Genomic DNA, 11,572 nt, shown 5'->3' with positions numbered 1-11,572 from the left:
GCCCCCCCCGCCAGCTTTCCCCAGTTTATGTACTGAGCATGATGTCACTGGTATGGAATGTTTTCTTTGGCCAGTTTGGCTGTGCCCCCTCCCACCTTCTTGTGCACCTCCAGCCTTCTCAGTCGGTAGAGCATGGGAAGCTGAAAAGTCCTTGGCTAGTGTAAGCATTACCTAGCAACAACTAAAACATCGGTGTGCTATCAACTTTGTTCTCATCCTAAATCCAAAACACAGCACTGTACCAGCTACTAGGAAGGAAATTAACTCTATCCCTGCCAAAACCAGGACACTGCACTGCAAGTATTTATCTAAAGGAAAATGAGTCTACAGAAGTGGCAGCAGGATGGGGAGAGAGGAAGAGGATGAAGGCAGTACAGGAAGGCCACATGCTGGTACCATCTGCCTCCCTTTCACACTGTGCGAGGTCTTGTGCTGTGTAGGTCACCCATTTGGGTTGGATACAAGAGCTCTTTATCTAAGCAAGTACTGTCTAGCATCCCTGAAGTCAGTTGAATGGCTTGCTCGCTAGCTTATTTCAGCAAAAGGTCAGAAGTGAGAGTTCTTGCAGGAGGAGAGTAGTAATGCTGGCCTTTTGGGAGAAGGGGTGTGATGACTCACTAACTCAAGCTTTTCTGATTTTTTTTTCAGGAACTTGCTGAGCCAGAAAGATGCGTGAGTATACGGAGAAGAAGGAAACATGTGGGACCATCTGTCTCAAGTACCTGCTCTTCATCTTCAACTTCTTTTTCTGGGTAAGAAATGTCAGTCTATTTCAGAGGTGCTAAGATGGCACGGCAGTTTTGGTGTCAGGGGCACAGAAATCTTGGGCTTGATGAAGTCTTTGTCAAAAAGTGCTGACATCAGTAGCACACAGATTTTGTCCTGTGGGATGAAATCCCATACCTTGGGCTTGCCTGCCCAGGCTGCAGAAGTTACGGTTTGACACTGTAGTCTCTGGCTGTTCCTAGGTCATGTTACCAAGTATAGAAAATAACAGGGAGCCTGTAAACGTGCTTTGTTTTTTCACCTGGCTTGCTTTGTCAGGGAGCCTGAGGACTCCACTGGCTTGCCATTCCTCCTCTCAAAATGTCAGAGGGAGCCCTGGCAGTGGAGAGGGACAGCTAGAACAACGATAACAAACACCTTGCAGCTGCGTCCACACTAGAGCTTCCTAGAGTCATGCTTACCACCAGGAAGTTACTGATGCCAAAGGATTGTTTTTTCCTTTGCTACCTGGGGCAGAGCATTGGAGTGTTCAGGTCAGACCTTTAAGGAAAACTGTCTGAGCTTACTAGAAGCTGCATAAAAACCTCCAGAAACACAAGGCTTGCAAAGAGAGAAGGGCCTGCTGGGAGTCTGGTTGGTTTCTCCATGTTCATTTGCTGCAAGGGTTACAGTTTAACCAGCAAGGCTTTTTAGTTCCTTGACTGCTTTCTCTCCAGATGTATAGTCTAGGAAGGAGATATTGGGCATGGTTGTCATTCATTGGTAGTGTTGCTCCCTGACAAACAGGGGAAAGCTTGCTGATGTAAAGCTGTTTTCTTCCCCTCTGCTGCTAGGTGGCACCCCAGTAGATTTGACATTTTTTCATATTTGCCCAGATAACAGTGTGGCTACATTTGGGAAGGCTCTGGTCCAAGTATGAATTGCTGTGCACAGGTAGATGCTTCAGATAGCTTGCATCTCGGGCTGCCTGGAGTGCTAAACTGGCCGCCTTGAAGCCCAGCCCCTCCCAGTGCACTGGGGCCTGCTCCCGGTCCCAGTGAGACCTCCGGGAGTCCTTCCTTTACTGTAGATCATCTTTGGCTCAGCTTATGGAGCTGAGGCACGTCCTGGTATCCCAGTCCAGTTGCTCTGGAAGGTGAGGAAGTTCACACATCAAATGCCCTTCATTTGCTTGCTTCTCTCTCTACCCAGCTGGCTGGCGGGGCTGTGATGGCAGTGGGCACCTGGACACTAGCTGAGAAGAGTGACTACATCAGCCTGCTCTCCTCCAGCACATATTCGGCAACAGCTTATATTCTGGTGGTGGCTGGGGTGGTTGTCATGGTTACTGGCATCCTTGGTTGCTGTGCCACCTTCAAAGCGCGTCGGACGTCGGAATTTGCTAAGAGTGGTAAGTTTTGCTTGGTTGTTTTGTTTGGGGGAGGATTCACCCCATTTTCTCTTGAACCATGCTGGGAGGGAGGGAAATATCTTGGTTGTGTTCTGCACCAACATTATTTGTTTGTCCTAGAGCAAATACCACTAAGGCCTCCAGCTCCTAACAGCAGTGCTGTCCTTGTCCTAGGGGACAGGTTCTACTGCAGAGCATTTCCTTTCATCCACCCAAAGAATGTGCTTACCACTGCATGGTTCAAAAGTACATAGTCGTAACACCTATACTTTGTGTAAGAACGTCTATTTGAAACTATTCAAAACAAAATCTCGTGGCTTTTGTCTCTTCCTTCTCCCCTGCCCATCCCATATTCTCTTTTGGAAAATGGGAAGAGAGAGGAAAATGTGAGACACCTGTAACAAAACTGGCTTTTAATGATGGTAGGTTCAAGCCAAATTAACACACTTTTTCACTTGGTTGTCAAAAATCAGAACATTTCCAATGAATATTTTCTTTAGTTGCAAAAAAATTATTTTAGTTTTGCTTCCACAATTTACGCCTTTCCCTGTGTTACTTCCTGAGCTCCCTGCTCACCCACCTACACTGAAGTTTTTGACCAGCCCTAGGGTTTCTATTCCGCTTCCTCCCTCTCAAATCTCCCTTTCAGTCTGGAGTGTGGCAGCAGTCTGTTTTAGTATCTGGGCTACAGTGGTGAGTGCAGTGACTGAAATAACAATCAGTGGCTCTTTGCTTTCACAGTTACAGAAAAGGATACTTCAGCAACTCTTCACCAGCTCCTTCCTTTGCAAATCCTCATTCACCTGACTGTCCCATTTCCCCTCTTCTGTTTGGATAGAGGAGCAGAAATAGGAGTCGTGAGCAAGCCTGATGCTTGTAACACTGCTTTGAAGGCCTGGTAATCCCTGTGAGAGGCAGAGTAGGGCCAGGAAGGGGAGAATAAACCACAGAGGAGGACACAGTGAGTGCATTGCTGGTACTTGTCATTAGGCTCCTGGTCTGTAGCAGTCCGTTTTGGCCTCACTTCACTTACTCTCCATGCCAAAGAGACCTCCCTTTGTCTCTTTGCCTCAGCCAGAAGCTACGGATGAAAATCCGGTGGGGTTTTCTTTGTTATTCTGCCACAGAAAACTAATAATTGTCTCTTGGGAACAAAAGGTCACTCTGTCTCCTTACACCACACGTCCTTTCAGAGTGGCTGGTTGCGACAGACCTATTGTCTCTTCTTGCTTGTGCTCTGCTTTGGTTGCTGGTGAGTAATCTGCACAAGAGATAGGGCTGTGCTTGCCAGGGCTGGGTGAGCCTGGCTGGGGGCCTTTGCCAGCTCTGAGCTCACAGTAATCCTGACAGCTTCACAGTCAGTGCGCTGGGGTCTGTGCCAGCCTGTCCCAATTTCTCTCTGTACCAGAGGCCCACGTAAATATGGGAGGGAGCACTGTAAGCAGCACTCTCCACTCTCCCCAGTGCCTCCTTGGTGCTTTTAAAAATCAATTATTGACAGCTTTGGGTGCTGTTTGTAAAATGCATATCTGGTTTTTAGTTTGTTTTTCTGTGGAAGACTCAGGAAGCTGTGAATTGTTTTGCTGCCTTTCTACCTAGCTATGACTTTTATGGGCCCACTTCAAGGCTTTTCATAGTATTTCATTGCTCATCACTCACAGCTGTGCTACCTTTTTTATGTCATTGCTTATTTGCCTTCTTTGTGTTCCTCCTTAGCCAGGTGAAGTTCTGAGGCTTGGGCAGCAGATGTGGAGTTTCTCTGGCTCCATGAGCAGGCATGGCAGTGGATCTGCAGCCTGGCTGGCCATGATACTGCAATCCAGCTCTTTACAAGCACGCAAACCACTACTGTATTATACTTCAGTCAAGATGCATGCTTTCATACACAAAAGTATGCAAGCAGGAGTCTCAGGAAAGGACCCATCAAACAGAAGACCTTGCATGTAAAGAAAGAAGGTGTCTTTCTTCAGGCTTGCCACTCTAGTTGCCACTCTAGAGTCAGCTCTGCCACTTCTAGTTAGCTACCTTGGATAGGGAGAAGGAAACACACATCAGTTATGATTTCCGTTCCTGCTGCATTTCAGCCTGGAGCCATCCCACTGAAGTGAGGTTGCTGATTTAGGAGTATAGTTGCTTTCTATCTCTTCTTCAGGTAGTAGAAAGATCTCTCCGGAAAGCGATTTGGATTGTAGGCGGGTTGAACCATTCTTTGGATTATTCAGAGAAAACACACTAGAGCTTGGTGCTTCACTCAGACACTTGAAGCTGGATGGAAGAAATCTGGACCCTGTAGATCTTGAGGAGACACCACATAGCCCTGACTCTGGCTTGGAGCCAGAGTAAGAGTAAATTTTGCCCAGAGCCCACCCAGGTCCAGGCATATGTGTACTACAGGCCTTTGGGTGATGCTACATTTCTGACTTGTTCTGCAGCCTCTTGGGAAGCGAGTAGGGCATGTGCCTGCAGCTCCATGCCAGAGCTAGCCTACTTCTCCCAGAGTGGACCTCTGTAAGAAAGCCCTGCAACTCCTGATGAAGAGCAAGGAGAGCAGCCCTGTGCTCTGTTTGTGTCCAAAGTGAAAGCTGCTGCTCCCCTATGTCAGCATGATACTTAAGTGGCCCTGAGGGTATGATGAGACTGAGATAAGGATAATGGTGGCATTGTATCAGCAGGGACAGGTTGGATGCGTGGGTGGCAGATGCACTAACCTCCCTTACAAGGTTTTACTAAGGCATTGTGACTTAAGTTTTTAAGGTCTGCTGGATACATGTTTGTTTCTGTCTGCCACCGTAAGCCAGCACAACAAGCCAAGCTGTGGTGACACAACTCAGCTCTACCTGAATGCCTCTGACATGATGACACAGAGCAGGGAAAAATAAATAAAAGAAACTTTCCAGTTCATTGGTGGTTCTCAGCATCCTGCCACCCTCCTGCTCCCTCCTTGGCAGAGAGATGATGTCAGAGCATCAGTTAGGACATAACTAGGTCCCAACAAAAGAAAGCCAGCCTTTGTGTTAAGGCATGCCGATCCTTTCTTGCCCCATTTCAACCTCCTGTGAGTGTTGGGACCAGCCTTTAGCTATCCCACACTCCACTGGGTGACTCATTCCCCTGGTATGAATGGGTACCTTGTACAGGCCTCTGCAGAGATGGTCAGTGTTCGGCCACGGGGGAGAGTGTGGGGCTGGGGAGTGAAAGCCTGAGATTGTGTGCTCAGATTAAAGCCTGGTCTGCAGATAAAACCCAGCTGTCCGTCCTTCGCAGCTGCTGAATCCCAACAGGGGCAGAAGAGGAAGCCTGAGTGTTTGCATCTGTGTCATTTTACTCCTGCAAAGGGGCTTGGAAATACCTAGCCAAGAAGGGTGCACAGTGGGAGTGTAACCCTTGTGCAACAAAAAGCATCTGTGCTGTGTAGGTCAGCTTGCTCTGTCCAGGTCTTCACTGTCCTTCTTTGTGCCAGGGAGAGATGGTTTGGTGTCCAGTTACATTTGTAGAGAGCTGTTTGCTTCATCCCGTGGAAACAGCCTTTTCTTAAGGTCAGGGGTAAAACAGAAAATGGGAGATATTTTGTTGTTGTCCTGGGGAGGCAAACTTTTACAGGGCCTTAGCATGAGGTCCTTGTTATGGCTGGAACTGGTATCTCTTCAGCTTTATCTACAGAAAGATGAATTTAATACCAGTCATAGAACAGCCTGGATCTGTAAAGAAACTGTTCGTTGCTGACCAGGAGCAAGGCAGGGGCTGTGTGTCAGGACAGGGGTTCCCCCTGAAAAGCCCTCTTTGACCCTAACGAGGAAGTGGCCACATCACCCTGTCTTCAGGCCTGCCCAGTCCTTTTAATCTAGTACACATGTTCCTCCTCATAGGTTTGGCTTCCCTTCCTGTTTGTGTATAGGAACAGTGCTCCCAAACAGTTTTCTGTACTGTCTATTTGATTCTCCTTGTGGTAAGCAGAGCACATCCCTTTCCATTTCACTGCCATTAAGCCCTTTTAAGAAATAGTCATGTTCTCTTAGTCTTCTAAGAGCTCTTCTCACTTTGGTTTTGGGATACTGAGCTTTTCCCTTTAGATCCTAGTTCAGCAGAACATATAGTCGCAGTCCTGAGTGTGAATCAGTGCTAAAGTCCATCTGCTACAATAGTGCCCTTCAGTCTGTGGTTAAGCCCCACAGAAGTCACTGGGAACATAAATCTATGGTTTATGCTTATGCTTAGCTGGTCTGCTATATTCTTGGTGAAATGGGCCCTTTGTTGCTTTATTGAATCATCATTATAACATACATTGCTCCTTAGTAACTTGGGGAAAGGCCCTAAACAATATCAAAACAAGCAAAAGCTTCAAATTTTTTTTGTATTGATGTCAGAATCAGATGTTTTCTATGATATTGAGTGTAGTCATCAGGTTATCCAGCAACCACTTTCTTTTGTCCAGTGATCTTATCTCAGTTGCCTCCACTTTTTCATTCTCTACATCCCTCTGGCTCTGTGAGTTAAACTCACACTTGCTGCTGCTTGTCTTCAGTTATACTGTGGTTTGGTTTGGTTTGGTTTTTTTTAACCTGTGGGACTGTTCCTTTCCTACCCTATTGAGGTTTTAATCCCAGCCCCTGCCTTTGAACACTGCTGTAGAAAAGCATTAATGAAGTCAATGCGTTTTACCAGCTAATAAAAAGCTGGCTCCCAGCATCTCCTTACATTCTGTTCTAATGTCCTGCTTTTCCCACTGTTTTACAGTACTTCATATTGTTGCTGTGCATCTTTCTCCTGGAGATCATTGCTGGAATCCTGGCCTATATCTATTACCAGCAGGTGAGTGGACATTAGTCCTTAGAGGCTCAAACCAAGGAGAGAAAATAGCTGGTTGTCATCCCATTTCTCCATCCCTTTGGAGGCTTGGGACGTAGGGTCTGGTTGTGGTTCACCTTTCCACGTGTCTGTATTCACTGCCCTCGCCATACAGAAGACCTTGGATTATTTACTGTTTTTGACAAAGTGGTGGTCTAGGGACTTCTAGGGAGGCTGCTTGGCCTTGCTGCTCAGCTCCTTCCTGTGGTTCACCTTTGTGCGCTGTTTTTTTGCAGAGCCTTGTAGAAGACAATTTTTGAGGCTGTGTAGATCTAGGAATCCTCCTAATGCCCTTCAAGGCATAGTGCAAGCAACTGAAATCACGTTAGTGCCATTTAGTATATTCAGGACATAGGAACAGTTCCTGCTGCATCCAGCAAGCTGGCTGCCATACTTTTGAACTGGCAAAGATAATGAATGATCCAGCTGAGAGGTCCTTTCCGGTCAAGAAGTTTTTGAGAGCTTTAACCAGCCCAGCTGAGGGGCGGAGAACAGCACAGGCGCTCAACAGCTGCAGTTCTAGCTTGGCACTTTTTGCAGTTGCAGAGAGCAGAGGCTTAAGTCATCACTTTGTTTTCAAAGGGAGTTTAACCACCAAGGCACAAACAGCCTGCGAAGTTGCTCTCATGTCTGGAAATTGATTGGAAATGGCAAATTAGGATTGTTGTCAAGTGGCTGTCTGAAAAGCAGCTGGACATGCCATCTTGTTGGCTTCACTGCCAGGATGCCTTGCCATTCCTTTTTCTCTTGGTCCTTCTGTGCTTTGCCTCACTAAGATGGGCACTGGCGGTTTGTGAGGAGCCAAAGAACTGTGCTGGCTCCTGCCAAGAGGGATCAGTGGTATGAGTGTGCGTATTTAACAGGGAAAGATCAATCCTGGCAGGCATGGCAGGAAGCCAGGGTCCATCCATCCATCCATGCAAAGGCACGAGGTTCATATATGACAATGGATGAAGAGGAGCTGATCCTTAGGTTGAAATAAGGAACAACATACTCAGAGCTGTACCCTTGAGTGCTTTAGATCAGTTGAGGGCATCTCTGATCAATAGCTGCACTTCCCCTTGCCCTCTGGCTGACAAATCCCCTTTCTTTGCTGGTTGCAGGCTGCTTGCTTTGTTTGCCACTTTTTTTATTTCAGCCTTTGCTTTGGTGTCTAAGGTTTGCAAGTGTGTGTCTAAACTGTTTCTTTTATCTCCTCTATTCCATGCTGCAGTTCTTCCCCGTGAGCCCGCAGGTAACTGCTTTTCTCCCAAGTAATAATTCTGCTAATGGACTCTCCTCTTTATTTGCCTCTGATGCCTTCCAGCTGCTGTTTTTTTTTTGCTGAACCTTTTCCTTTCTTTTTATTACACTAAGTCCTTTGCACTTCTGTAGAGCTTCCCAGCCCAGGATCTCAAAGCATTTTGCAAATATTAATGAATGAAGCCTCACATCATCTCTGTGAGGTAGGTGTTGTCCCCATTTAATACATGGGGTTGGAAGAAGGTGTTTCAAAGGGAAAATAAACTGCAGACTGTATTTTGCACAGTTCAGCATAACCAGATGTTTGACCTCTCATTTACTACTTACTGTGTAGAATAAAAGGTGTATAGAGAGGCTACCGACCCGTTTCATTCATTGACCCCATCTAAAATGCATGTTGACGTTGTTTATTGGTATAGGAAACTTAGAATTTCACAGGTTTTGGACTAAAGCAGTGTTGCTGTATGAACCAGGATGACAAAAAAAAGATGCAGCTCTTTGGCACTTTTTGGCTGTCACCTGGATGGGTGAGAAGAATTCAGCTTGATTAAAAGAGCCTCCACAGGAATAAATGTTTGAATCCAATCATCTGAACATGCCAGTGGTTTATGATGATGCTTTCAGAAATTCTGTACTTGCAAAATCAGACTTCATCTCTCTGTCACTGTTATCAAGAAAAGCCTTGCAGTACTTTTGCAATTGCACACTTAATTCCCTCCTGTGGCATCCTTTTTGGTGCTGATACAAGAACTATTCAGACTAGAGGGCTTCAGTCCAACATGCCCAGGACTCTGATTTCTTCCTGCTCCTGGACAGTGATTTGGTTTTTAGTATTTTGTCACAGGCTTCAGAGGGAGAAGACTGCACGTGGTCTCATAGGCATATTCATATTAAAGCAGGCACAGTTTTGTATTCTTTTTTGATGCAGGCGTCTCTTGGCAATCTTACATATTCAAGGTAAGGACCCATATGGTGATGTGTAGCACAGGCTGAAACTTCGTCCTGAAGCACCTCCTTCCAGTTATTAAAATGGAGGCATGATCTGTAATCAGTTGGAAATAAGCCTGTCCAGTCCAACCTTGGAGGATGATCTTGAAGGAAGCTGTAGCTTCCCCTAGGCTCTATGCTTTCCTCTTGGAGCAAAGGCAATGGAACGTATGCAGGGCTCTGGGTCACTCTGAGGAGTGAGTTTGCCTTGTGATTTTATCCGACTTGTCTCTTCCATTCAGCTGAGCATGGAGCTGAAGCAAAATTTGAAGAACACCATGACCCAGAAGTACCGGCAGGAGGGAGAAGAGAGTGTTACCAGTGCAGTAGACAAACTGCAGCAGGAGGTAGGTATCTCTAGAGGCAGGGAGAATTAATGCAATTGCAGGGCTTAAAATCAGACGCACAAAAGGCATCACGGGCTCTTGACATCCAACATACAGATGTTTCTTCTGTATGCTGAGTGTATGTTCTGCTTCTTCTGATTCAAGACAAGGTTGGGTGGGGTGCAGGGCCTGGGCCACACAACCAGCAGAATTGCATGGTATGATCTCTGATTTGCATGCCCAGTAGCACTGGGGAAACAACATCTGAATTGCTCCCAGAGTGAACTGGAGCTGCCAAGTCACTCTGACAGCTGTTCCTACTTCCCACTTCAAAGCTTTGGAGAAATTGCTGACATTTTTCATTAAGCTTCTCAGTACCCTAGAGAGCAAGATGTAATGAAAGAAGAGCCTTCCTGCCACTGTTGCTAGCTGTGTTTGGCTCAGGAGTGGTTCAGATTAGGGCTGCTGCAGTTCTGACAGGCTTTCCCACAGAAAGGACCCTTGTGCACAGGCACTTTCAAAGCATGGGGCCTACTATATGCATACTGCCATAGCAGGTGCATTTGCAATAGTAACTGGTAATTCAGCTTATCCTGTTGTCACCATTAACACTCTCCAGTCCAGTGGTTAAGAGCTGAGGCAGCTGCAGGTGCACTCTGGTTACAGTTCATCCCAGTAGTAACCAAAACTCACAGCTGCTGAAAGATGGATGAAGCTGATATTTAATGGCCATTTTGGGGACTCTTAACACAAAAGTCATTAATAATTATAGTAGCGTAAAAAAAAGAAGAAAAAGCCTGTGAGATAGCTAGAGTTTCTCTGCAAAGGAGGATGAAGCCCAGGTCTTGGTGTGGGAGGCTGGAGGGAGAAGGAGGTTGCAGTGCTTTGCAGGCTCAGCCTTTGCTCTGTGTGCATGCAGTTCAAGTGCTGTGGGAGCAACAACTACACAGACTGGGCTAACAGCTCGTGGATCAAATCTCCAGAGGCCAATGGACGGAAAGTCCCAGACAGCTGCTGTAAGACGATAACCGACCTGTGTGGCCGAAGAGACCATCCTTCCAACATCTACAAGGAGGTAAAGAGCAAAAGGACTTCAGAGCTGACTGTCATAAAGTATGTAAAGCAGGTGGGCAGGGAGTGAGGGTGTTAGGTTATTGCTGCAAACTGTCAGTAGGCTTCAGTCAGTAGGATTCCTTAGAAAACAGAATTAATTTCTCTAGTTGAGCATTCAGCCATCTACGCTATTATTTTATATGTAGATATAGAGAAAAATAATAAATTATATTTGTTACTATGGAGTATGCTAGTGATAGGCGGAAGTGGGAGAGGTTGTTGGTTCTGGCAAGAGGCTTGGATGTGAGCCCTACATTTGACATAGCTTCCTGTTGTTGGAATTACTCAGCGAGGTGCAAATGGAGATACTTCTGGTCCTTGATTGAGATAGTGGGATTTGACCTACAGCGTGAAGAAACAGCATATGGGGAAGAAAGAGGGCCCCGTAGCAGACAAATTAGGCCAGTTCCAGTGGGCTGCAGTTTGGGCTGAAAAGAAGGCTGGAGTTGAGATAGAAGGGCTTGTCTCTTTTCTAGAAGAAGCAAATTGAATCCCAGACTAGCTGAGTAAGTAAACAGGTAGCTCTCAGACCATTTATTCATCCAGTTTGCATAAGGCTGGTAAAAGTTCTTACATTTATTTTGACACCTTCCAGTCCTGTCATCTGGCTTTGACTTGCTCACTATGACACTCTCTATGGGGTAGCATAGTCCTTTTTTCTCATCAGTGGAACCAGCACCTTGGCTGGCTGTATTGAGCCTCGGGAGCAGCAACTGGAGCTTTTTCCTTGTTCCTGTCCCCCTAACAGTTAAGGAGGGCTGTGGATGAAGAGATGGCCCCTTCAGAGCAGGTATTTCTCCTCACAGTCTGTGCTTTGAGCAGGACTCGGAAGAGGAATGTGAATAACATCTTCATTAAGCCAAGCAACTCAAACAGCTAAAAGGAAACCAACCAGGTATCTTTGTGGAATGAATAGGGAGATGAAGTCCAGTTTTTCTGATCT

General features: G+C 46.3%; 1 protein-coding gene across 1 annotated transcript in view; it reads left to right on the top strand.

The window, feature by feature from the left end:
* Positions 1 to 11,572, top strand: part of CD151 (CD151 molecule (Raph blood group)) — a 33,709-nt gene that overhangs the window by 17,701 nt on the left and 4,436 nt on the right. Inside the window, 6 exon segments of the mRNA XM_009323425.1 lie at positions 649 to 752; positions 1,918 to 2,094; positions 2,096 to 2,116; positions 6,851 to 6,925; positions 9,433 to 9,537; positions 10,436 to 10,591. Coding sequence (XP_009321700.1) covers positions 669 to 752; positions 1,918 to 2,094; positions 2,096 to 2,116; positions 6,851 to 6,925; positions 9,433 to 9,537; positions 10,436 to 10,591 — 618 coding nt within the window. The 5' untranslated portion in view covers positions 649 to 668.

Source organism: Pygoscelis adeliae, unplaced genomic scaffold (genome assembly GCF_000699105.1).
Source record: "Pygoscelis adeliae isolate BGI_AS28 unplaced genomic scaffold, ASM69910v1 Scaffold5, whole genome shotgun sequence".
Classification (NCBI taxonomy): domain Eukaryota; kingdom Metazoa; phylum Chordata; class Aves; order Sphenisciformes; family Spheniscidae; genus Pygoscelis; species Pygoscelis adeliae.
Note: the sequence above shows the minus strand (reverse complement) of the source record. Positions and strands in the feature narration are given on the sequence as shown.